The sequence below is a fragment of the Sus scrofa genome, chromosome 9 (genome assembly GCF_000003025.6).
Source record: "Sus scrofa isolate TJ Tabasco breed Duroc chromosome 9, Sscrofa11.1, whole genome shotgun sequence".
NCBI classification, from domain to species: domain Eukaryota; kingdom Metazoa; phylum Chordata; class Mammalia; order Artiodactyla; family Suidae; genus Sus; species Sus scrofa.
The window spans coordinates 23,106,168-23,134,042 of record NC_010451.4 but is presented as its reverse complement, the minus strand read 5'-3'; the positions used below and the strand labels follow the sequence as shown (position 1 = coordinate 23,134,042).

At 39.7% G+C, this 27,875-nt stretch overlaps 1 protein-coding gene and 1 long non-coding RNA gene across 3 annotated transcripts in view; one reads left to right on the top strand and one right to left on the bottom strand.

Moving 5' to 3' along the window:
• Window positions 1–27,248, bottom strand: part of NAALAD2 (N-acetylated alpha-linked acidic dipeptidase 2) — a 55,031-nt gene extending 27,783 nt beyond the window's left edge. Inside the window, exons 1-8 of one of the 2 annotated variants that reach the window (XM_013979258.2) lie at window positions 27,147–27,248; window positions 22,862–23,184; window positions 22,088–22,199; window positions 13,529–13,715; window positions 9,093–9,194; window positions 8,287–8,412; window positions 5,190–5,376; window positions 900–993 (exon numbers count right to left, since the gene is read on the bottom strand). In XM_013979258.2, the coding sequence (XP_013834712.2) occupies window positions 900–993; window positions 5,190–5,376; window positions 8,287–8,412; window positions 9,093–9,194; window positions 13,529–13,715; window positions 22,088–22,199; window positions 22,862–23,184; window positions 27,147–27,211 (1,196 nt within the window). In that variant the 5' untranslated portion in view covers window positions 27,212–27,248. The remainder of the gene's footprint in view (window positions 1–899; window positions 994–5,189; window positions 5,377–8,286; window positions 8,413–9,092; window positions 9,195–13,528; window positions 13,716–22,087; window positions 22,200–22,861; window positions 23,185–27,146) is intronic. The other variant, XM_021062629.1, reaches the window with a different exon arrangement.
• LOC110255413 lies at window positions 23,022–26,862 on the top strand. The gene is made up of 3 exons (XR_002335571.1): window positions 23,022–23,101; window positions 23,767–23,977; window positions 26,274–26,862. It is a non-coding gene; the product is annotated as an uncharacterized LOC110255413 (long non-coding RNA).

Genomic DNA, 27,875 nt, shown 5'->3' with positions numbered 1-27,875 from the left:
AGCCTGGGAAACCTCCATATGCCACAGGAGTGGCCCTAAAAAGGCAAAAAGACAAAAAAAGAAAAAAAAAAAAAAAAAAAAAAAGAAAAATACCGAATATGTTAGTGATAAGAGCTAAGGAGAAAACAACCAAAAGAGTGAGCGGAAACAGGAAGCATCAGTCTCTTTACTTGGACTTTGATGATGTATCTAGGAAAGCATTAAGTCTAAGAAGTCCTGAACCTATGAAATTCATGACTGTGTGAATGGGAAGAAAGTAACTGCTAGGGAAGGCGATTACACAGTAGCCTCCCATAAAGCAATTATTAAACTGTACTGGCACAAACATTAAAAAAAAAATTAAAGTCGGAAGACTTGAAAAGGAACAGCAGTTAGAAAATGAAACAAACATTAATTGAATGTTTATCATATTATAGACACTTGACATGCATGAGCTCATCTGCTTCTTATAGTAACTCCATAAGGGAGAAACTATTTCTGTCTTCATTTTAGGAGCCTGAATCAGACACAGACTGAGTAACTGGCACAAGTTCACACACCTAGTGAGTGGTGGACATTATCACATTTTTTTTAAATGCTGGTCAAATGCAAAGACCAAATGAAGGCCCAAAAAAATCTAACTACTTGAAAAATCTCAAATCAGCATTTTTATCTTTGGATATAGTTTTTGCTGTCAAGACTTTCATTTGTAGCAAAGTGATGTTTTCTTAGTCATTAAACTGGCTGCTCTTCTCTTAACGGAATAAAAAGAAGGTGTGTTTTATGATTCCTACTTCAGCAGTCATTCTGATAAAATGATAAAAGACTTTCGTTTTAACATAATTAGGTCGCATTGGTTTTAGAAGAGAAAACGGACATATGAAGGTAAAGCATTCGCAAACCCAACTAGAAAACTATACCGTAGTATTATTTCTGCATCATTATATCCAATGGGATGCACAGGGATTTGGGGGATTCCCACTCCATCTTCAACATCAAGTCTGAAGGTGTACTCTATAAAAATCAATTGCATAAAGGGAAAACAATTGAAGAATCTGAGCAAAGGGTATAAAGGAATTTCTTTTATTACTTTTGCAGATTTCCTGTTTGAAATTATACTCAGAATTGAAAGTTCCCCAAAAGTCAATGATTGTTTATCTAATACGGTCCATTTAATTTGATAGTAAGAAATTGTCTTTTTTTTTTTTTTTTTCTTTTTTTGGCTGTGCCCGAGTCAGGGATCAAACCCACAGCACAAGCCAAGCCACTGCTGCGAAAATGCCAGATCCTCAGCCTAACAAGAGAACCCCAAATCATTTCTATTCTAAGGTAAAAACAACTACAGAAATTATAGACTCCCAAACTTGCTTTGACATCTCATAATTCTCCTGAATTTTATAAGAATATTTTATTTCCTCAAGGATATCTTGAATCCTTCTTAGAGAAACTACCTGGAAAATGTGTCCCAGATTCTGAACTATAAAGAACTATAAAAAAAAAGGGAATTTATAAGCTGTTGAGAATAAGTGATCTTATTCAAACAGTAACACAATATTCTTCCTAAAGGAAACTGAAAAAGTACTGTCAGGCTTAAAACCTAATTGCGCCTTTTGCTTTCAGCCAAAATAGAGTTCCGCACAGCATTAAAACACCTCTCTTAGAAAAAAGGGAAGTTTCAAACAAATGACATCCAATTCCACTTTAAGAAACTAGATAAGAGCAAATGCAGCAAAAATAAGCAGGAAATAGGATATATTAAAGATCAGAGTAGAAATATAATACATAGGAAATAGAAAAACAGAGTTTGTCAATGAAATCCAAAGCTGGTTCTGAGAGGATTAATAAAATTGATAAATCTCTAGCAAGACAGATCAGGAAAAGAAGAAAAAAAGATATAACTGCCAACATCAGGAATAAAGAGGAGACTAGTACTCCAGTACTTGCAGACAAGAGAGAGAAGGGGGAGATTATTATGAAAAACTCTTTGCCCATTAATTCAACAACTTAGAAGAAATGGACAAAATCCTTGAAGGACACAAACTACCAAAGCACACTCAAGAATAAACAGATAACCTAAACTGCCTATATATATATATGAAATTTAATTTTCAATTAAAAACATTCCTACCAACAAAATGTCAGGCCCATATAGATTCACTGAAGAATTCTACCAAACATTTACAGACAAAAAAATCTAACCCATTCTATATAAACACCTGCAAAAAATAAAGGAGATACAATAGTTTCCAACTCATTTCATGAGGCCAACATTCTAATATCAAAATGAGACAGAGATATTACAAGAGAATAAACCAAGAGTATAACTTCTCTTATGTCTAAAGACAAATTCTTAAAATGCTTTTAGCACAAATCTAACAATATATCAACAATATACGATATAATAATATTATTATATACTAACATATATATAATAATAATGTAGAGTTTATCCCAGGTTTGGGTCTACCATTCAAAAATCAATCTGTATAACTTTAAAAAAGTAAATAACTTATGATCATTTCAATAGCTGCAGTAAAAATATTTGACAAAATTCAATGTATATTGCTAGATAAATATATTAAGATTAAAACGTCATAGCACTTTAGGATAGAGGTGAACCTCTTCAATCTGATACAAAGAATCTATAAAAACCCACAGCTAACACTCTTCTTAATAGAGAAAGACTGGAACAGCCTTTGGGACAGGGACAAGGTAAGCATATCTGCTCTAACAACTTTTTTTAACAATGTCCTCAAGGTACGAGACAGTACAATAAGAAAATAAAAAGCAACCAGATTGGAAACAAAGAAATAAAACTCTGGGGAGTTCCCATCGTGGCGCAGTGGTTAACGAATCCGACTAGGAACCATGAGGTTGCGGGTTCGGTCCCTGCCCTTGCTCAGTGGGTTAACGATCCGGCATTGCTGTGGTGTAGGTTGCAAATGCAGCTCGGATCCCGTGTTGCTGTGGCTCTGGCGTAGGCCGGTGGCTACAGCTCTGATTCGACCCCTAGCCTGGGAACCTCCATTATGCCACTGGAGCGGCCCAAGAAATAGCAAAAAAAAAAAAAAAAAAAAAAAGAAATAAAATTCTGTATTTAAAATGAGATTATCATCTATCCAAAAACCCTGATAAAATCCAAAAAACCTCGTAGAACAAATTATTGAGCGTAACAAGTTCTTAGAATACAAGATCAATATATTTCTTCTAGAAATAAAATGTCTATTTAGTGGCAATAGCCAATTGGAAATTGAAATTTAAAATATAAATTTAGGAGTTCCTGTCGTGGCACAGTGGTTAACGAATCCGACTAGGAACCATACAGTTGTGAGTCTGGTCTCTGGCCTTGCTCAGTGGGTTAAGGATCCAGTGTTGCCGTGAGCTGTGGTGTAGGTTGCAAATGCAGCTCGGATCCCGTGTTGCTGTGGCTCTGGTGTAGGCCGGTGGCTAGAGCTCTGGTTAGACCCCTAGCCTGGGAACCTCCATATGCCGTGGGAAACGGCCCTAGAAAAGGCAAAAAGACAAAATATATATATATTTATGCATGTGTATAAATATAAATATATTTATGTGTATATATATTTGTGTTTATATATGTATATATACATAAATTTAAAATAGCATGAAACTACAAAAAGATTATGAACAAATGTGAAAAAAAAGGCAGGATCTGTACAGTGAAACTACAAACATGCTGAGAGAAATTAAAAGAATACCTAGTAAATGAAGAGTTGTACCATGTTAACTGATCAGAAAAGCCAATGTTTTTAAAGATGTCATTTCTCCCCAAAGTGACCTATAGGTTTAATTCAATTTCAATCAACTTCGCAGAAGGCTTTTTAGTAGAAATTGATGAGTCGGTTCTAAAATTCACATGGGAGTTACCGCTATGGCACAGTGGGTTAAGAATCCAACTGTATCCACAAAACCTCTGAAAAAGAACTGTAACTTGGAGGACTGACATAACTATTCGAATGAAAGTTAAAAAGATCAACCGGGAGTTCGCGTCATGGCGCAGTGGTTAACGAATCCGACTAGGAACCATGAGGTTGCGGGTTCGGTCCCTGCCCTTGCTCAGTGGGTTAAGGATCCGGCGTTGCCGTGAGCTGTGGTGTAGGTTGCAGACGCGGCTCGGATCCCGCGTTGCTGTGGCTCTGGTGTAGGCCGGTGGCTACAGCTCCGATTGGACCCCTAGCCTGGGAACCTCCATATGCCGTGGAAGCGGCCCAAGAAATAGCAACAACAACAACAACAAAGACAAAAAGACAAAAAAAAAAGATCAACCGCACTAAGTGTTGACAAGGAGGCAGCAAACGGGACACTCACATACTGTTGCTAGAGTGTAAAACGGTACCACTTCAGAAAACAATTTGAAAATGTGTTTAAAAAGTAAACATCCTCATACTATCCAGCAAATCCACTTCTACGTATTTACTCAAGAAAAACAAAAGCATACACGTAGAAAAAGACTTACATACAACCGTTCATGGCAGTTCTATGTGTAATATCCCACATACGGAAAGGAATCCAAATTTCCAACAAGTGAATAGACAAACTGCAGAATATCCATTCACTGGACTACTACTCAGAAAAAAGAGAGACAGAAGAAGGAAGGGAGGGAGCAATATGGACACAGACATCAACATAGATGAATCTCAAAATAGTTATGCTGAGAGAAAGCAAATTGATAATTGCCTAGGGATAGGCAGGGGAGGGGTAGGAAGAGTTGAGAGGATGGCAATACAAAAAGGTCTGAGGACATTTGGGGGGGTAATGGGTACGTTCATTACTTAAATGTGGAGATGGTTACACGAATGTCAGAACTCTTCACTTTACATATTAAATAACACAAACAAACTCATTGGTACTTTTAAAAATAGAAACGTGTGGTCTAGAGCATAACATCACTAGGCAGTTCAGAAACCCTAAGTTTTAGCTTGGTAAGAGTGCTGTTACTTTGGACAGGAAGATCTGTGTTTCTGAACCTCCACTAAAGGTAGAGAGAGAACTGAATTGACCCCTCCCTCCCCATGTCCACACCTCATGAAAATTTAGTAACTGAAATACTAAAAGGGAAATGTTTTTGAATTCCTAGCAACATAAATCCAAAATATAACAGACACAGTTTTAATGTTATTCTATAAATGCCTTCTGTGAGGGCAAGCAGTATTTCTGCAAAAATTAATAGACCATATCGGCTCATCTATTACCTTTAGCTGGATAGCCTGGAGTGAGCGGGTCACCAGCACCATTTAAATTTAACACATTTCCTCTCTGGACTCCCGTTCCAGGAAGGTTCCATCCTTTGGGATACGGCTGTACCCCAGGGGCAGAGTAGTCAGCTGGATCTGAGTATAAGATGATTCCTTTGGCTCCAGCTAACATGGCATTTTTAACCTGTAGGAGCAATGTGCAATCCATAATGCAGAAACGGCAAATAACTTACTTGGCCATCTAAGAGAATATCAACTTAATAATGTTAGCAAATTTTCACACTGCCTTTCTTTTTTGGTCTTTGTAGGGCTGCATCCATGGCACATGGAGGTTTCCAAGCTAGGGGTCAAATCGAAGCTGTAGCTGTCTGCCTACACCAGAGCCACAGCAAGGTAGGATCCGAACTGCCACCTACACCACAGCTCATGGCAACACCAGATCCCTAACCCACTGAGTGCCAAGGTCAGGGATCAAACAAGGGTCCTCGTGGACACTAGTCAGGTTCATTAACCACTGAGCTACAATGGGAACTCCTATACATTACTTTTTTCTCTCTGCCTTGAATACAATTTCTCTCTTGGTGTAACAATTCTCATTTATTCAATGTTAACTCCAAACAAGTTACTGCTCTTTCTGTGAAACGTTCCTACTGCCCTGTCCCTAAAACTGTAAAATTAATATCTCCCTTCTCCACACGTCTTTCTATATTTTATATAGATTTCTATTATGGGGTGGACCAAAGCATTATAATCTGTCTTTTAAATATGTTTCTCTCCTATGATACTGAGGGTGTTTTTGAGAACAGGTAGTCTGTCTCATTCACTTCTAATTATCCACCCTCCAACATCTGATGAACCATAGAGAAAGAACTCTACAAATACTTGTGGAACTAAATGAATTTAAAATTCTACACAGAATAGTCAGTGTATGAAACACTGCCCATACGGTTCTGTAAGCATTTTCCGAACAATCCAAACAAACTACAAATAGGAAAAATCTATCCTGATAGATACTGAATTCTTCATTATCAGAAGTCTTGTAGCAAAATATAGATAACTTTCTTCATCAAGTGAAACACTTTCCAATATTCTGAAAGCACTAATATTAGAAAGAATACAATCTGTCACAATCTCTTGAAGCACAATCCATGATGCCTATCAAATTTTTCAAATAATATACAACTGATCACTAAATGACCAATGCAAGGTTAATTCAAGAATAATTTATAGTTTGCCCTACATATCTGCCATTCATCTGCATCTGCAGATTTAACCAACTTCCAACCATGTAGTATGGCAGCATTTACTACTGAAAATTATCAGGAGCTCCCGTCGTGGTGCAGTGGTTAACGAATCTGACTAGGAACCACGAGGTTGCGGGTTCGGTCCCTGCCCTTGCTCAGTGGGTTAACCATCCGGTGTTGCCGTGAGCTGTGGTGTAGGTTGCAGACACGGCTCGGATCCCGCGTTGCTGTGGCTCTGGCGTAGGCCGGTGGCTACAGCTCCAATTCAACCCCTAGCCTGGGAACCTCCATATGCCGCAGGAGCGGCCCAAAGAAATAGCAAAAAGACAAAAAAAAAAAAAGTATCCATGTATAAGTGGACCTATGTATTTCAAACCTGTGCTGTTCAAGAGCCAACTGTGCACTATAATTTAGCCACTCAACTTCTAGGGATGAATCTATACTACAAAAATCTTGATACAAATATTCAAGTCCATATGGATAAAGACATTCACAAAACAATTATTTGTAGCAACAAACTTAAAACAAGCCAAGCATCTGTTAACAGAGGAATGGTTAAATAAATTGCTTATCAATTCTGTGAAACATTATGCAGCCATCTAAAATAATGAGGTATTTACTTAATAAGAAGTTACTGGAGTTCCCGTCATGGCTCAGTGGTTAATGAATCCGACTAGGAACGATGAGGTTGCAGGTTCGGTCCCTAGCCTTGCTAAGTGGGTTGGGGATCCAGCGTTGCCGTGAGCTGTGGTGTAGGTTGCAGACTCAGCTTGGATCCCACGTTGCTGTGGCTCTGGCGTAGGCCATGGCTACAGGTGTTATTAGACCCCTAGCCTGGGAACCTCCATATGCCACGGGAGTGGCCCAAGAAATGGTAAAAAAACAAAAAAACAAAAAACAAACAAACAAAAAGTTACTAAGAAATTACTAAGTACCAGCAACTATTCTAAGTGTTCTCAAAAGTAAAACTTATGAGGATTCTAAGAGATTAGTGTTATTACACATTCCTATTTCATAAAGAAACACTAGCACAGAGAAGTTAAATAACTTGCTTACCATGAAAAATCTAGAGTATAGGGGGCCCAGACTAGATCAGAACCCAAGTCATATGGGTGTAGAGACCTATACTCTAAACCCCTTCATTACACAACTCTCAACATGTTGATATGGAAGAAATCCTGGAGTCATTGCTGAGTAAAAAATAAAGTTATATTACGTATAGTATCTGATGCTCTCTTTGTAAAAGAAACATTATGTAAAATTAGTATATAGTGACATATTCACGTCATAAAATTAGGACTGGAAAGAGCTATTATTATTGTGTCTGGGCAATGAAACTGAGTAATATGTGGGAGATTTTCATTTTTTAGTTTATATAAACTTTCTTCAATTACAGTAAAAAGCAGGAGTTCCCATCGTGGTGCAGTGGAGACAAATCTGACTAGGAACCATGAGGTTGCGGGTTCAATCCCTGGCCTCGCTCAGTGGGTTAAGGATCCAGCATTGCCATGAGCTATGGTGTAGGTTGCAGACACAGCTCCGATCCCACATTGCTGTGGCTCTGACGTAGGCTGGCAACAACAGCTCCGATTCAAGCCCTGGCCTGGGAACCTCCATATGCCGCAGGTACGCCCTAAAAAAGACACACACACAAAAAAAGACACACAAAAAGGTAAAAAGCAACATTTCTGGTAATAAAAATTATTAAAAATAATAATCCTAAAAAGCCAAGAATTTTTTGTGCAACCAGGAAAAGAGCAAATTTATATATAACCGTATATGCAAGCTGATTATTTATATTTACAGGTCATATCCTATATTTTCCCTCTAGAAAAGCAAATAACACCTACTTTATTTCCTCTGAAGATTTTCCCATATCTTGCAATAACAATCTTTCCAGTGCAATTGATGTTCAGCTCTCTCTCTAGCTTGAAAAAGTCTTCTGTACGAGCATAGTTCACATATATAAGCTCTCCCTGTAGGAAAACAAAAACAAAACATATATAATACTGCCGTAATAAAAAGAAAACCAAAGTCTGCCCCCACAATAATGTAATATCAAAAGTTATCTTTCCTGCCTTGTGCTTAATGAAAAGATCTGTGCTAATTCTGCAGACATCTTTAAAAAAATATTTCAGTATTCTGAAAGTTTAAAAAAGGCAATATGTAAAACATTTTAAACAATGCATTGTTTTGCAGAAATTAGTATATACTAAGCCATAGGAAAAAGGATAAGTCAAAATGATTTCAACAAACCTAATTATGTTTACCTTCAACCATGGTATTAATTTAAGAACTTCTGTGGTGTGAAAATCAGATCTATAAATCTATATAACAAAGTCAGACTACGAACAAAGGAAAAAACCCTTAAAAAATATCAACTGCCCTTACTGAAATAAAGCGATGTTCCCCAGGTTGTTTGTTATTTCAAAGAGTGGCATCTGCTACATCAGGGTCTGATTTTCCCATCTTTATTTTCTTTCCTTTTTTTCTTTCTTAAAAAATATTTTTAAAGGAGGGTATACATAGCAATGAACCTCAAAGTATGAATCAGCATGTATGACCCACCGAATCCCCTAAGGTTTTAGTCCACTACATAGGTTTTATGTAACAAAGAAAGGTTTAAGAGTTGAATAAAAGAAGTCTTTTATTTTACCTCTGGCATGCCTTGGGGTGAAAAAGCGTTATATGGCGGTACAACATTTTTAACATTCTCATAACCCTCTGGTGGCGGCTCCAGGTATGATGTTTTGAAAATCTAGTAGGAATTAAAACACAGGAAGTTAGAAATATTAGATTGTTCTTATGAATAATGCATTTTTAATGGCTTAAAATAAATTGTGGTGAATTAAACTCAATTAAAATTTGTAGGATGTTCATCTCTGTTGTTGGCTAAATGTTTATAATACCAAGCCCTTACTTATGCATAAATAAATTCTGTTTATTGAGTGCTCGCTCACTACAGGGTACTGTTTTAAATGCTTTAGATTTATTAATCAATTTAGTCCTCCTCACGTCAGCCGTTTTGGTTAGCTACTGAGCTTACCCTCATTTTACAGATTAAGAAAAATAATAATAAATCTGATACAAAGATCGTTTAACTAACAAGATCAAAGTCATGTAGGGTATGAGGAGCTACAGCACAAATCTGAGCAGAGTCTGTGCTTTACATCCTCACTGCTCAAAAGGAGCGTCCTCAGACCAGCAGCATCAGCACCACTGCAGCTTTAGACTCTCAGGCCCACTCCAGAATTACTGAATCTGAGTCTACATTTTGAAATTTTTTATTTTTTTTATCTTTTTATGGCCACACCATGGCCTGTGGAACTTCCTGGATGAGGGATCGAACCAGGCAGGAATGCCTGATCCTTAACCCACTAGGCCAGGCTACGGCTTGAATCCATGCTTCTGCAGCAACCCAAACTGCCACAGTCAGGTTCTTAACCTACTGTGCTACAGCAGGAACTCCACATAGTGTTTAAATAAGATTCTCAGATGATCCAAATGCATATCACGATTGAAGCACTGCTCTAAACTACTCTTCTATACCACTTCAGACCCACTTAAATTTGGGCATCCCAGGTGTTTACTCAGTTCCCTTTATTTCTGGGCCATCTAATTGTGTCTTCCTGTAGCCTCAGAAAAGTAATATGTGAAATGATCCAGGCCACATAATTGCTTTCTCAGAGAATATGCACCTTCCATTTCTTATATTCTACATCCATTCTGGCAATCTGGCAGCTTGCTGAGATTTAATTAAAATATTTGGTCAAAAAACATTGATACATTGACCTCTGTTTTGTGAACCACTTGAGTCATATGGATTAAGAGAAATGTGGTATCATCTCATCCTTAAAAGTGGTTATACTATTAGATTGGAAAAATTTGGAAGCAGGAGGTTAGATGTCCAAGCAAAAAAAGAACATTTTAAATCCTCCATTGAAAAAAAAAAAAAAGAATAATGCATTTTGTGGGCAGAAGACCTAAATAGACATTTGCCCAAGGAAGACATACAGAGGGCGAAAAGGCACATGAAAAGATGCTCAACATCACTAACCATGAGGGAAATGCAAATTGAACCACAGTGAGATACCAGCTCACACTGGTCAGAACGGTCATCATCAGAATGACTGCAAACAATAAATGCTGGAGATGGTGCGGAGAAAAGGCAACCCTCCTACACTGTTAGCGGGAATGTAAATTGGTGCAGCCACTATGGAAAACGTACGAATGCTCCTTAAAAAAAAAGTAAACATATGAGCCAGCAATCCCGGTCCTAGGCATATATCCAGAAAAGGCAAAAACTCTAATTTGAAAAGATAGGTGCATCTCAATGTTCACAACAGCACTACTTACGATAGCCAAGACATGGAAACAACCCAAATACCCATCAACAGATGATTAGTTTAATAAGATGTAGTGTGTGTGTGGTGGAATACTACTCAGCCATTAAAAAGAATGAAATATTGGCATTTGCATTAACATGGGTGAACCTAGAGATTATTATACTAAGTGAACAAGGAAAGAGAAAAACAAATATTACATGATATCACTTAAATGTGGAATCTAAAAAATAAAACAAATCTATATATAAAACTCACAGACATAGAAAATAAATTTATCATTATCAAAGAGGAAGTGGAGGGATAAATTAGTAGTATGAAATTAATAGATACCAACCACTATATACAAAAAGACAAAGCAACAAAGATTTACTGTATAACACAGGGAATGATATTCAGTATCTTATCATCACCTATAATGGAAAATAATCTGAAAAAATATATAAAACTGAATTACTTTGCTGTATACCTGAAACATACAATATTGCAAATCAACTATATTTCAATTAAAAAAAATTGGTTCAGACACAACTTAGAATAGATATACAAGGAGATCCTGCTAAATAGCATTGAGAACTTTGTCTAGATACTCATGTTGCAACAGAACAAAGGGTGGGGGAAAAAATATAATTGTAATGTATACATGTAAGGATAACTGACCCCTTGCTGTACAGTGGGAAAATTTTAAAAAATTATTAAATAAATAAATAAAAATAATTTGCAGCAAAAAAAAAAAAAAAAAAATTGGTGGCTGAGAAGGTTAAGGATCTGGCATTGTCACTGCTATGGCTCAGGTGACTACTGTGGTGCAGGTTCGATCCCTGGCCTGGGCTCATGGTTTTGTCATGCCATGAACACAGCCAAAAAAAAAAAAAAAAAAATCATAATTAAAAAAATAGTTTAAAAAGAATAATACATTTTGCCCCAGGTATATTGAAATTAGGTTCCATAATAAAAAAACTAACTTCTGGCAGCAATGAGAAAGAGGTTTATCAGTATTATTGTCTTCAAAACAGCAGAAACTTCTATAAATGCATGCCATCTTGGGTAACTAAAAGTTCCCCTCTGAAGCATAAAAACAGGGCTTCAAAGGGGGCCTCTCATGATTCTCTTCTTTTTTCCATCTCTTTTTTTTCAGCTTTCTTTGTGGGTCCCTTTTATTTCAAATGCATTCAAATAATGTTTCCCTATGTTTTATCCCCAGTCTACTGCTTCCCTCATTTTATATTCCCTTCTTAAGATACTTCATTAACTCTCAAAATTTGATCCATAGCCAAGATGCCCATGACGCCCAGCATTCCAGACTTGTGTGTTTCAGAGCTGAGGCATTTCAGCTTGTACGTCCAAACTCAAAACATCCCAATTTGGATGTATCTTCTGGTTCTGCACTCCCCACCGCTATTAACAGCATCATGAGCCAGCCAGCCACACCAGTCCCTTAGGAGTCATCCTGAACTCTGTCCTCACGCCCTCTCACCCAGTCCACCACTAATTACGTCCCTCTAACACCGCTTCCTAACTATTTCTCAAATCCATGGCTCTTCCTCATTCCTGCTAACATCCTAGTTTCGCACTTCATCATCTTTTACCTGGACTATTGGCTGAAGACTCCGACTTCAGCTCCTTGCATAGTCTAGGTCTAATCTACAGACAGCCCAAACGACATAATATGCCTCTCTAGCCACATCCTTCCGTTGCTTAGAATTTGTCGGTGGTTTCCACTGACTGAAGCTGAATTCTAAGCAACTTAGGACAGTGTATAAGCTCGTCTATGACTTATCCCTAAAACATATATACTGGCTTCTCTCTTGTTACAGCCCATTTTATATTTTACACTCTTGAAATACAGAAAATCTTTAAGTTCCCCTAGTAAGAACAAGCTAGTATCTATTTCCAAGTCTTTGCCAGTATTTTCTCTTCTGCCCAGAATTCTCTTAACTTTGCTTTTTCTTTTTTAAGGGCTGCACCTGCAGCATATGGAAGTTCTCAGGCTAGGAGCTACAGCTGCTGGCCTGCACCACAGCTCATGGCAATGCCCGATCCTTAACCCACTGAGCAAGGCCAGGGATCGAACCCACATCCTCATGGTACCTAGTAGGGTTCGTTAACCACTGAGCCACAAAGGGAACTCCCTACCTTTGCTTTTTCATATGGTTAACCCCTTAGGACTTTTCATGACTCCCATATCAACTCTTCCAGGAAGATATATCTAACTCCCAGGCTGGGCTGAGGAACCCTTTCTACATAAGAACTCTAGGAGTTTCCATCATGGCTCAGGGGAAGCGAATCTGACTAGGATCCATGAGGACACAAGTTGGAGGCCTGACCTTGCTCAGTGGGTTAAGGATCTAGTGTTGCGGTGAGCTGTGGTATAGGCTGCAGACACAGCTCGGATCCCGCATTGCTGTGGCTGTGATGTAGGCTGGCAACTGCAGCTCCGATTCGACCCCTAGACTGGGATGTCCATATGCCTCAGGTACATTCTTCATTAGCATTATTCTATTGATTTAAAATGTGTTCCTGTGTCTGCCTCGCCTTATTTAAGCAAAGAAACCACGCCCTAGTCTTCATTCTAGCCCTAGGACCTAGCACTGTGCCTAACAGATAGTAAACACCACATAATTCATTTGCAACTTATTAATTTTGTGTAAAATGTTAGCAAATTCCTAGTTTTACCTGACCCTAAATTCCAATTCACATAAAAAGGTACAGTTATAAAGTGGGAAAAGTACTGATAATCCTACATCACCTCAACTCCATGTTCATCCAGGACTGATATATAGTTGGCATTTGTCTTATTAGGATAAGACAGAAGAACATCATAGTGAACCAGCTTGGCTGAATCCAGTCCAAATTTCTGCCACTGGGTTTGGATTTTCTTGGCAAGCAGTAAATTTTGCTCTGTCCCTGCCAGATGCGGGAGCTCTGTAAAAGAACTAAAATGAAAATAAAACATAGGTAGAAGTCGAAGACTATATTCAGAAAATGTGCCTGACTGGAGAAGTGGCTTTTTACATCCAAATGTACTTAACAGACACATAACAGAAATATCTGTTCAGATGTCTCTTCTGTAGGTTTGAAGCACGTATCCTGGAATCTATGTTCAGATCAATTCTAACAACTAAGCCCAGGCAGCCTTCTCCCCTACTCTATCAGATGCTTACTTGGCTGGTGTCATGGTTTCTTGGTTGGCTTTTATACTGTAACAGCAATATGAACATACATTCCCATTTAAACTTAATAAATTTTTGTGTGGTACCATTTTGAAACGTACTATTATTGACTCTGTCAAATTCTCATAGCTGACAACCCTTATTGAGCTAAGAAATCCACACTGAACTTTGAAATTATCTTAAACCTTTAGATTTTGCTGCAAGAAAACTAAAAAGAAACAAAACTCATACGTTAGGCAATAAGTTATCATTTCTATTAACAGATATTTAAAAAAAAACAGCTACAGGAGTTCCCTGGTGGCTCAATAAGTTCAGGACCTGGGCGTTGTCCCTGTTGTGGTTCGGCATTGATCCCTGCCCAGGAACTTCTGAATGCTGCTGGTACAGCACACAAAACACAATGAAACACCCATCTCAGCTAGAGATACCAATTTCTAGATAGGCCAATTTTTAAATATTTGGGCGTAACTGCAGTTTTCATATTGTGCCCCCTCAGAAAAGACAACGTGCCATGGTAATAAACATATTCGATCAGCAGAGGTTCCGATATGGGAAGACGCCCCAGGAGGAGAGTACGCCTCCAGATGTTAACTTCTTGCTGCTTATCAGGAAATGAGGACATTCTGAAAAGAAAATTGTTAACCTTTGCCGAAGACCAGTCAGGCCATCTTCTTAACATCTACTGCCGTTTTCATCCTACTATATGCAAATGTTTACTTATCTCATTGAAGTTAAAGTCCATGCATGGTTCCTTTTACATTCCCTGGGGCTTAGCCTGTTATCCAGGAATTACACAATGCAGGTTTGTTGAATGAGATGTGGGCAAGGTTCTGGTCTAAAGAATATGCAAGAGTCAAGTGACTTCACAAAGGGTTCTGAATACAATCCACTTGGTTTGAGGTAAGTAATATTTTTAAACAGTCTCCCAAACACCCTCCCTGTCCCTAAGCAGGGCAATCATACTTTTGTAGATTGAACATTTCAGTCAACCACAGGACAGATTAAAAAGACTAGCAGTTGGGGAAATCAGTACTTGCTGAAAAGTCACTATGTGCCAGGAACTTGACCAGGTGTTTCACATGGGCAACCGCATTAATCCTCACAGCTCTTCTTTGTTGTCCCCATTTTGCAAATGAGGAAACAGAGAGGAGTTAAGTAACGCGTTCATAATCTTATAACCACGAGGTGTTCCCATCGGGCTCAGCGGAAACAAATCTGACTAGCATCCACGAGGACACAGGTTCGATCCCTGGCCTTGCTCGGTAGGTTAAGGATCCGCCACTGCTGTGAGCTGTGGTCGGAGACATGGCTTGGATCCCGAGCGGCTGTGGCTGGCAGCTACAGCTCCGATTCGACCTCTAGTCTGGGAACTTCCATATGTTGTGGGTGTGGCCCTCAGCAAACAAACAAACAAAAAGACAATTTCATAACCATGAAGTGCCAGGGCTAGAATCTGAAAGTCGCCGTTGTGTCACCTTGAGAAATAAGATTTTAAAGTCATTCATCGGATCATGTCGATCAATTACTTAAAATCCTTCCATGGCTCCCCATACCCAGCATTATAAAATCCACACTGAGCATGGCATCTGGACCCTTTTCCATCTGATCCACGCGTCCCCCTTTCCAGCTTCACTTCCCACCCCTCACAAGCCTCCCCACTCGGTATCATTTACTATACTCATCTGTCTCCTAAAATGACCACCTTTTGTAGTCTTTGCATAAGGTCCTAGATATAAATCTCATCCTCTTGCAGGCATCTCCCTATATAACCACTCCTAGTCATTCACCTTTCCCACCTGTAAGCTCTCTTTTCAATTTAAATTTTTAAAACATTTTTATGGATACACCTGTGCCACATGGAAGTTCCCCGGCTAGGGGTCCAATCAGAGCTGTAGCTGCCAGCCTACGCCACAGCCACCGCAATACCAGATCCAAGCCACATCTGCAACCTATGCCACAGCTTGCAGCAATGCCAGATCCTTAAGCCACTAAGTGAGGCTGGGGAGCGAACCTGCAACCTCATGGATACTAGTCAGGTCCTTAGTCCAGAGCCACAATGGGAACTCCCCCACCTGTAAGCTCTTAATCATCCATGAGGTCTCCTCAAGCATCTTCACCTCTGTGAAGCTTTCCATTTCTACATCATTAAGTCAAAAGTGTAAATTACCGATATCTAGTATCTTCTAATATTTGTAGAAAAAAAGCATTAATGTGTTTATCAACAGAAGTTATTTTCTATGCACGGAAAACGAGCTGGGGCTATTTAAATTCTACTTTACATAATTCATTGATGTTTTGTCTTCTACAGTGAGCAAATAATATTCATACAATTAGGAAAAATAACTATATTTTCTTAAATGAAGATGGAGGATTAACCATGAAGTTTTGCCTCCCATCTTTTAGGCAACTCACTGACATGAAATACCGAAGGGTTAAAAAAACAGAGCATCAGGGTATGACTTTACTGAATTTCTCCTTATGGTCCAAAGCACCATAGAGTCAGGCTGTAATGTTCAGGAGAAGCCAGCACAAACAAGAACAACTATCTGCTCTTTTGCATTTCTTTGAATACAAAAACTTTTTATAGGGGATCTCAGCTAAATTCTTCTCCCATTTCTTCAGACACAAGAAGGTCAAGAACCCCTTCTCCAACTAACCACTGCCAGAAGAGAGTTACAATGACTGGATTATGGACCAATCCAGAGATCCGGGGTTGGAAAGAAACCCTCACTGAACACAGGCCCTCCTGCAGGAGGGGAACCATGATCAGCTGAGGCTCTGCCAACAAGGAAGTGGTTGGGGAGAAATCAACTCGTTCCCGTTAAATGAATCCCTTTGAGCCAAACTTGAACCCCCCTTTCCCTTGGAGACTCTTGCACTGGTCACAAGCCTGTATCTTACCATCAACAATTCTATTCTCAGCTCATTCCTGAATGTTTGCTTGACCTCCTCGCCTTAACCAGTTTTCTCAGAGGCCCCGCTCATCCTCAAGCTGCAGCATTTCCCACACTCCCACACGCCTCAGGGCCAGAAGATCAGCGAAGAGTCTGTCTTCACCCTCACTGACTCATTCAAATAGTTTCTCTTTTTTCCCTTCAAAAATAACAACTTTTTAAAAACTCATACCAACAGCCACCACTGACTATGCCTCCCAGTGCTGTCAAAACTGTGGGTCACTTCCTCTTTATTCACTAAAGTCCTGGGCTTCTTATTCAATGTATTTCCCTCTACATCGATTCTTGTCATCATATTTTTGGCCATGCCCAGGGCATGCAGAAATTCCTGGGCCAGGGATGGAACCTGCAGCACAGGTTCCAAGCCACAAGGTGACAATGCCAGATCCTTAGCCACTAGGCCACCAGGGAACTCGTTGTCATCATTCTCGGGATGCAATTTCTGTCTTAGGTTAGATGTAAAGAAAAGCCAACTCTAACAAGACAACATCATGCAAACTATGCATATATTACTTATCACCTTATGCTGTTTATACAGTAAAACAAAGTAGAGATAAAAGAGACATACATTTTAATGTTTCATCAACAGCATCACCAAGTTTTTCTTCTGACACTTCTGGACACTTTATGGGATGTTGCATACAGAGTTCAAAAGTGTTGACATTTTACCTGCTCTTTTTACACATTTTAAAACATAAGTCTGTCTCATTGGATAAGACAATCGGCCATTTTAATGTACTGCATGAGAAATGTAGAGTCTTTTCTCAAAAAGCATTCATACTACTGGCTACAGATTCTTTTCCTGTATCTGCAAATAAGCAGAGACATTTCGATTTAGCTTTCCTGACATATGATGTGCCTCAGGTATAAGTCAGTTCAAATTTCATTAGCACAGCAGAGCTGTTTTCATTCCTCTTTACTGTAGCTCACTCTCGTTAATCCACCAAAAGTAAGATGGAACTTTGGGATCCCAGCAAATCACAGGACAGACGGGGAGGAAATATACTACACTGTACACACTTTGCTTTGCTCTTTTGATTCTAGAGTTTCACTGGCGTCTGAGAAGGACAGACAAGAAAGAATGCTGTGCAAGAATCTTAGGAAAGGAGTTCCCATTGTGGCTCAGTGGGTTAAGGAACCAATAGTATCCATGAGGATGTGGGTTCGATCCCTGCCCTTGCTCAGTGGGTTAATGATCCAGCATTGCCGTGAGCTGTGGTGTAGGTTGCAGATGAGGCTTGGATCCTGTGTTGCTGTGGCTCTGGCGTAGGCCGGTGGCTACAGCTCCGATTTGACCTCTAGCCTGGGAACTTCCACATGCCGTGCGAGGGGTCCAAGAAATGGCAAAAAGACAAAAAAATAAATTAATTAATTAAATAATCAAGATAGCGTGGCACAGGCAGAGAACAGACACATAGATCAATCAGTAGAGCATCAGAAAGGCCAGAAATAGATTCATGCAAATGTGTCAACTTATTACTAACAAAGGAGTAAAAGCAATTAAATGGAAGGACAGCCTTTCCACAAATGGTGCCAGAAGAGCAACTGATCATCCAAAGGTCAAAGAATGACCTTCAACCAAACATTACACCTTATGCAAAAATTAACTCTAAAATGAATCACAAACTTGAATGTAAAATGTAAACTATAAAATTCGGGGATGAAGAGAGGACAAAAGAGATCTAGGGCTAAACAGAGTTCTTAGACATAAACCCAAAAGCATGAGCCATTGAAAGAAAAACTGATAAATTAGATCTCATTAAAATTAAACATATCTGGAGTTTCCATCATGGCTGAGCAGTTAACGAATCTGACTAGCATCCACAGGATGCAGGTTCGATCCCTGGCCTTGCTCAGTGGGTTAAGGATCTGGCGTTGCCATGAGCTGTGGTGTAAACTGCAGACACCGCTTGGATCTTGCGTTGCTGTGGCTGTGGTATAGGCCAGCAGCCAAAGCTCCGATTGGACCCCTAGCCTGGGAACCTCCATATGCCGTGAGTGTGACCCTAAAAAAAAATAAATAAAGCAAAATTAAACACTTTGATCTGCAAACAACCCTGTTAAAAGGTGAAATGACAAATAACAGACTGGGAAAAATAATTCTATACCACAAAGCCAACAAAAGACTTACATCTATAAGATACCTAGAACTCTCCGAATAGAAAATTGGTCAAAGACATGAACAGATATTTCCTGGAGATGCTATACATATGGTGAACAAGCAAAGGAGAAGATGTTCAGTATCACTAATCACTAAGGGAATGTAAATTACAACTGTAATAAAGTCTCTATGCATCTGTCAGAATGGGTAAAATTAAAAACAGTGATAAGGCCAATGCAAAATATGACATAATACAGCCATGCTATAAAGCAGTTTGGCAGATTCTTCTAAAACTAAAAATATATTTATCCTACAACCAGATAATTTTCCCTCTCGAGTTTTATCCCAGAGAACTGAAAAGCTATGATTATATAAAACATGTACACAAATATTAATAGCAGTTACATTCGTAATAGCCAAAAACTCAAAACAACACAAATGTCCTTAAGTGGGTCAAAAGTTAAACTGTGGTACCTCTCTATGATGAATGAATTAAGAGATTGAAAGACTTCCAAATTCACCTACAGATTCAATGCAATTTTAATCAAAATTCCAGAAGGCTTTTTTTTTTTTGGTAGGAATTGAAAAGTTGACTTAAAATAGTCAAAGCAATTTTTAAAAAGAAAAATTTGTAGAATTAAAAACTAATTTTCAGGAGTTCCCATCGTGGTGCAGCAAAAACGAATCCGACTAGGAACCATGAGGTTGTGGTTCGATCCCTGGCTCAGTGGGTTAAGGATCTGGTGTTCTGTGGTGTAGGTTGCAGGTGCAACTTGGATCTGATGTTGCTGTGGCGTACGCTGGCAGCTGCAGCTCTGGACCCTTAGCCTGGGAACTTCCATATGCCCTGGGTGCGACCCTAAAAAGCAAAAAATTTTTAAAAAATTAAAAAAAAATAATCAAGCTACACGAAATGAGATGGTATGGTACTGAGATTTAAAGGTTAACAGATCAATAGAAGACTGCATAAAATCCAAAAACAGGCCACACATTTATGGTCAAGTGATTTAGGACAAAGATGCCAAGGTAATTCAGTGGGGAAAGTTTTTTAACAAATGTTGCAGGAATAATTGACTATTTGGATTTAAAAAAAAAACATTAACTCTTCATCACAGCACACACAAAAATTAACCTGAATTGGATCATTAACCTAAATGTGCAAACTAAAATTATAAAACTAATATATATATATAAATGCATACAGAAGAGTCTTCACAACTTCTCATAGGCTAAGTTAGATAGGATACAGAGTACGAAACATCAAGCAAAAAAATTGGTCAGCTGGACTTTATCGAAATAAAAAATCTCCGCCCTTCTAAAGCTCTGCTAAGAAAACAAACAAAAAAAGCCAACCATAGAAAAGAAAATATGTACAATACATGTCTGACAAAGAATGTATTAAAAAAAAAAAAAAAAAAAAAAACTACCTCCTGAATTCCCTATGTGGTGCAGAGGGTTAAGAATCTGACTTCAGGAGTTGTCGTGGCGCAGTGGTTAACCAATCTGACTAAAAATCATGAGGTTGCGGGTTCGATCCCTGCCCTTGCTCAGTGGGTTAACGATCCGGCATTAGCCAGAGCTGTGGTGTAGGTTGCAGACGCAGCTCGGATCCCGCGTTGCTGTGGCTCTGGCGTAGGCCGGCGGCTACAGCTCCGATTTGACCCCTAGCCTGGGCACCTCCATATGCAACGGGAGTGGCCCAAGAAATGGCAAAAAAAGAGACAAAAAAAAAAAAGAATCTGAGCTCAGTAGCTTGGGTTGCTGTATAGCTGCTGGTTGGATCCCCAGCTGAGTGCTGTGGGTTAAATGATCCTCCGTTGTGGCAGCTGTGGGATAGGTCGCAGCTGTGGCGCAATTCAATCTCTGGCCCAGAAACTTCTCTATGCCTCAGGTGTGGCCAGAAAATAAAAAACAAACATTTTTTAAAGGAAGAACGCCTAGGGAGTTTCCGTCCTGGCACAGTGAAACGAATCTTGAAATCTATTTGACATTTTCTTTAAAAAGTTACACATACGCTTATCATCTCATATAGCCATTCCAAAAGAAATGAAAACCTAAGTCCACATAAAAACCTGTAAACATATATACATGGCAACTTTGTTCATGATAATCAAAAACTAGAACACACTCAACGGCCATCAACTACACTACAGTCTATCCATACAACAGAAGAGTACTCAGCAATAAAAAGCAATAGATACATGCAACAACCTGCATGAATTCCAAAATCATTCATTACGCTGAGTGAAAGAAGGCGCAAAAGAGCATAAACCGTATGATTCTATTTATGCAAAAGCCCAGAAAATACAAAGGAGTTCACAGTGAGGGGGTAAAGGGAGGAAGAAATTGCAAAAGGCTTGATGTAAATTTCCTGTATCTTGCCTGAGGAGGAGGTTTGCTGAGTACATTAGGCGTCTATCCATACTCTCAAACTGTAGACTTTATATGGATACACCTTATTTTATGTAAATTGTACTTCAATAAAACTTTAATGATACTCCTCTGAAAGAGTCTGAATATGGAAATAAATATCCTAGCAACTGCCTTCAAGGAGTTCATAATCACTCCCCAGAATGTCCTCTTTCTCTTGCCAAGAGACTGGTGGGTTTGCACTGATCCTTTTCATTTCATCCTATTTGTGTTACTTATCCACATGAGATAAAGTTTAATTTGTGGCAGACAGAATCTGCAACTTTAATCTCCCTTCCTCTACATCAGAATTTACAACCATCTTAGTCATTCTGACTGTTAAATAAAATCCCTGATTAAAGCCGGGCATGGGGAAGAAAGAGTAACATTCAGTGGCTGTTCAAAGTTGCATGAAGCTGACACATCTCTTAATAAAGCAACCACATATTTTTTCTGCAGATGAAGCTAGGAAAGAAAGACTCCTGCAACACTCAAATAGATTTTCCCCTAATCAAGGGACATTTAAACCACCACGAGTTAATGTGATACCATGTAATTTCACACAGATTACCCACCTGAATATAATCAGTTTTCATACAATTCTCATTCTGCAATATTTAAACACTTACGATCAAACAAAACAAACTTACCGAAGAGCAAAACAAACTTACCGAAGAAATGACTTAATATTTTCAGCTTTCATCTCAGATAACAGTTGCGACCTTAAGTTTTGGGGAGAGTCCGTTGAAGTGACTGCTACTTTGAGAGGTTTACTAAACCAGCCTGGGAGGGGGGGAAGAATACACACACATAGGCATACTACATACACATGAAGTTGCTTTTGACTTTTATAAAAACTAAAAGCCAAAAAAGTTCATATAAATGCAGAAAAGCTTCAAATTCTGATGTGTACTGACGAGCTGGTTACACGAGTTTTGGATGAGGGAGCGTCTCTTCATTTTCCCCTGTGTTATGCATTATGGCAGGAACCTCTATCTCGTTATCTCCTGGGGGTATGGTTCAAGCACAAAGCCTGACACACGGGGTGCATTCCACAGATATTTGTCACAAATGATTACAGAAGGCCAGTTTTTGCAGCGCTGCCATATTCATTGCGCTCATTAATGGTGCTTGAATATGAAATCACCTTTTTCACCCCTGCCAATAGTGACAATTCTAAACTGCCTTTCCAGCAGCCCTTAACACTGCCCTGAACTCGGTGAGCATTTAATAAACTTGAATTTCAGCCACCGTTTATTAGGAAGGCCGAAATGCGTTCCGTTCGATTTGGAATTTTGATGAAATTGGCGGAGCTCGCCTGGCCTTGGTTGCTCAGCTGCACGGGCGCCCAGCGCTCAGCCCAGCCCTTCAGCTCCGGGCTCTCCTGCTTTTCCCCGCGGAGAAGCCGCGGCCCTGGGATCCGGGGAAGGGGTCGGTTCACTTACCCACCGTAAATCCACCCAGGAAAGATGCCAACGCTGCAACCACGCACAACCAAAGGTACTGACGAGCCCTGGACTTGGCCATGGTTTCCGCGGGACTGAGCCAGCCGCGCCGGCTGCTGGCAGGAGCCTCTGGAACGCGGGCGAGCGGAGGGAGTGCGCCCGGGGACGCGGGGAACGCCCAAGTTGCCGGAGACCTTGACGGCTGCTGACCTTCCGCCAAGCCCCGCCTCTGTTCTCCAGGTGGGTCCGGCGAGGAAGGGAAGTGGGGCCCAAAGTCCTGGCGCCTGTGATCCCCCTGGGCCGTCGAGGGGAGAGAGGAACCCCTGCAAAGGGAGGAGACATTCTTCGGGTTGGCAGGCAACTTCCATTCTGTTGATCCTGGACAGCCAGCGGTGGGGTTTTTGGTTTTGGCTTTTTGTTGTTTTTTGTTTTGTTTTGTTGTTGTCGTTGTTGTTTTTGGTAGGGTGTCTACTGAAAGTGTCCCTAAGTGTTACCTAAAGAACGCTCCTTACCGGCCTCTTTCCAGGAGTTGTGAATTGAGGCAGCCAAGTGCATTTCACTACAGCTTTTTCTTCCCCGTTGATGAACCGCTTCCCAATTCTGCCCTAATTTCTTTCTAACTGGCTACACTTGGGAGGCGTTTCTGGTCCTGGCTGCTCCATGCTAACACAGTTTCTTAACCACATACAACATCGACACGGATGGGATTGGGTGCTTTTGTTTTCCTTTACCTGAACCGTCTCTGAATTTCTGTTGTCGGTTTCTTCTTCTGTAACTGGGATTTCTGCCTGCCTCACTAAAATGTAGATTCAGATGAATCACATTCACCACTGAAAGTGCCTTGCCCCATCACCGACGGTGGTTCCTCAACAAATTCCATTAAGCCCAGTGTTTCTCTTTAAAAGGGATGAAAGTGCTTTGTAAATAGGACACCTGCATCCACCCAGTTTACCCCAGGAGGAAGTCTTTAGCAATTCATGACTGGATTCCCCCTATCCAACCAAAAGCAGTTTTGCAGCCACAGCACAGGTGCCTCCGGAGGGGAAGATGAAGAGGAGAGAACCTCTCTGCTTACCCCCATCTTCACTGAATTGCCTGAGGCCTTGGTAATCTTAGGTAAGGCACTTTTCTTTGCTCCTAACAAGGTGCCAGAAGAATCTAACTTCTTTATCTTGCCCTGTAGTTGTTGATAGATGTATTTTGTTTTTTCCCCTCAAGACTCTTGTAGAAGTAATGTAGAAGAAATGTAGGTTTCTGGTAACTTTCAGACCATACTACTGAACTGGATAACAAATTATAGAACTCTAATGGAAAAACGAGGTGCTTCCTTAAAACTGCTAACAAAAGATTAAGAATCAACAAGAATCTGTGAACTGGAGATTGGCACTTGCCATCTGCCTCCATACAGATTGAATCATGAGCCACTGCAGCTGCTGACCCTGAATGCCCCCTGAAAGAGCTCAGAGAGGAGATCAGGAGTGAGGCACTTCCCTCTAGGAAAGCGGGCAGAACAGGTCTTCAGAGAGATATTTTCAGAAGATTTTATGAGTCCAATGCTTGCATCTCCTCATATCTAGAAAAGCACTAAAATCCTTCATGGTGACAGCTGCTCCTTGTGACTAACAGTGACCTTCACCAGACTAGCAACGACATTCTGCAATGTGGGTGCTTAGTTACGTGTGCCTCCACCTTCACCAAAATCACATGTATACTGGCATTTTTCCCTGCCTCTTTGGAGCAGTATTTTAGAGCTATCTGAAATGCTGCCTCCCAGGCTATAGTCCGCATTTTACCCTAAATAAAACTTAACTCTCAACTTTGAAGTTGTGCATGTTTTTAAGTCGACAAATCAATTATAGTAATGATTGAACTGATGAATAAGATTGATAATTTTTATGACTTTTTGTTTGAAATATTACTGGCTTTTTAATCTTTGTTTTCCAGGTATGAGGAAACCTTTCTTCTTAGGCTATGACATAACAACCATTTGGTAAATTATATTTTTGTAAGCAGAATTGAAACTTTTTTCCCTACCTGGTCCCTCCAGAATTTGGAAACTCTTAATGCGCATTTTTATTTTATGGCAATATAGTTATTTACATAAATTCACTAAGAATCTGCTCTCCTTGTAACAGGACACAATTGGAAATATTGATTTCATTACCAAGTCTTTGACTAGAATGCAGTATTTGAGAATAGGCATTGAGTCAGATATGTCCAGACATCTTTAAGGAACTAAGATTGATGTAAAAGCCATAAAGCCCTTGGAAATTCAGCCTGGTATCTTGCTTACTTACAAAGTTCCCAGCAGCCTTACCAGGTGAGTAAGGACGGTCACTTCCTGGCAGATCAAGAACCTCAGAATATTTTGGGGACCTCAAGAAGAGAGAAATGTTCCCAAATCTATAGGTATTACATGCAAGTCTGATGGCAAATTCTTGGCCTGGCTTGCTGCCTTTGGGTGGCTATTAAAAATTCAGTCTGGGAGTTCCCGTCGTGGCGCAGCGGTTATCGAATCCGACTAGGAACCATGAGGTTGCGGGTTCGGTCCCTGCCCTTGCTCAGTGGGTTAAGATCTGGCGTTGCCGTGAGCTGTGGTGTAGGTTGCAGACGCGGCTCGGATCCCGCGTTGCTGTGGCTCTGGTGTAGGCCGGTGGCTACAGCTCCGATTCAACCCCTAGCCTGGGAACCTCCGTATGCCGCGGGAGCGGCCCAAGAAATGGCAAAAGACAAAAAAAAAAAAAAAAAAAAAAATTCAGTCTGGAGAGTCCTTGTGGAAATTCCCACCAGAGGATTTAAAAAAGTTTATGTGTTCAGTTGCCATTCTTGCTGAACTTATGTAAATAATCAGGCCAATCTTAATGAAATTTATTTTTGCAAATAAATTAGTTTTAATGTGGCTTTCTTTGGTAGAAATGAGGATTTTAGAGAGAGAAAAAATGTCTTTCAGAAGAAACTGTAAACACTGTTATAAATATCACATTAGAATACTTAGTCATTTTTGAGGTTTGTTCTTCTACCTGGAAACTGGAATAGATCCCAAACTATTTTACTTTCCTCACATATTTGGCAACAACTCTTCAAACTAACATTTCCAGTTTTTCTCCCACTTTTGACTTGCAATCATTCAAAACCAAAGCTGCCCTTTTCCTGAAGCCCTGCAAACTGAAGCTGAACAGTCTGATATAAACTCAAGAAAGATCACTACAATAGCCCACGCTTAGACAATCTCGATGCCTCTTGCTTTGTAAGCTGCTCAGAAAGTTTACCTGAAAACCTGATGACATCATCAGAGACATTTCAAACTACAGAAGATGCTTTGACCTTAAGATCGATGGCAACTCTCAGGACTCAGACACTGGGTTTGTAACTTCCTCCAACTGTTACCCTTGTTTTTCTTTTGTCTCCATAGAAATCATTTTATTAAATACCTGATGGCTTGCACCCTAGCAGTCTCACTTTGAGAGCCCACAGGCATCACTGCCTCCTGAACTGGGTAACTGATTTGACCTATTGGCAGAAGGAAGAAACTGCTTCAGTGAGATAAAGCAATCTGTCAACTCAACTTCTGGGCTGTGACTGGAAACAATCCAGCCCCTAAAGATCAAGAATAAATTTTGACCTCCCCTAAAAGAATGTAATAGAGGACCTTTTTCAGGAATGGAGATATCACCATAGATAACTAGAGCATGAACTAGGTGTGGTAGATAGGAAGGAACCTGCAAAATCCGTTAAATTCCATTCGGTATCCCATTGTCTCTGCCTGGCTCAGCAAACATTTTTTAACCAAAGTTTGCTTTTTATCTCCATGTGAATTCCCTTCCTCCCCTTTGAAGTCCCAAGCCACTATCCCCAACATTCCCTTTCGTCCTTAGCTAAAGGTGTATTTAAGGTGAGGTTTTTGGCCATTGTGGGGAGTTACTCAGTTCTTCTGGGTCTCTCCTATGTATGCATGTTATTACATTTTGTTTGGTTTTTTCATGTTAAAAAAAAAAAAAAACTAAGTTATTTGTGAACTTTGTTTTTTCCTGCTCCTATCTCAATTTCTGTAGCTAATGTTGACTCATAGAAAAATCAGTGTATTAATTAGCAGTTTCCCAACTTGATTCATCTTCCCAAATTAAAATTAGATTATTCCTTCATTCAATGAGGCTGTAGTACTCCAGACACTGTGAAAAATTCTGAAGATATGGTTCTTGCCTTGCCTTTAGGAGTCTACACCACAATGAGAAGGCAAATATTGAACACATAATTAAATGTAAGAAGTTCTAAGGAGCAGTATTACCTTAAATGTGAAGGTTGTCGCTGCCTTAATAGGTGGCTTCTGGAATCTTTATCTTGCTGATCCATTGTAAAAAGTCCAGTTAGCTGGTTCAGAAGTCTTTGGCCTTTTTAAAAAAATGGACATACAGAGTCAATATTCCTTCTTAATTAAGCTTATAACAGAAGGCTGCCATCACAGTTACTAGTTATTAGCATTTTAGACAATATATGCACCTTACAAAGCATACTTAATAAAGCATCATTGTTTTAATTTGTTTATGAAAGTATCGTTCATTTACAATGTTGATTTCAAATGTAGAGCAAAGTGATTCAGTTATACATACATATATGTGTATTTTTTTTCAGATCCTTTTTCCTTATAGGTTATTACAAAATATCAAATACAATTCCCTATGCTATACAGTAGGTCCTTTTTGGTTACTTATTTTATATGTAGTGATGCATATGTGTTAATCCCAAACACCCTTTCAGTCTTTCCTTTACAGCTAAAAAACATAGGAAACTTTTAGTATTGGAAAAATCAAGCTCTCAGCAAAACAATTTTTTGTGTGTCTTTTTTTTTTAGGGCCACACCCACAGCATATGGAAGTTCCCAAGCTAGGGGTCAAATCAAAGCTGCAGCTGCTGGCCTACACCACAGTCACAGCAATGCTGGATCCAAGCTACATCTGCAATCTACACCACGCTCACGGCAACACCAGATCTTTAACCCACTGAGCAAGGCCAGGGA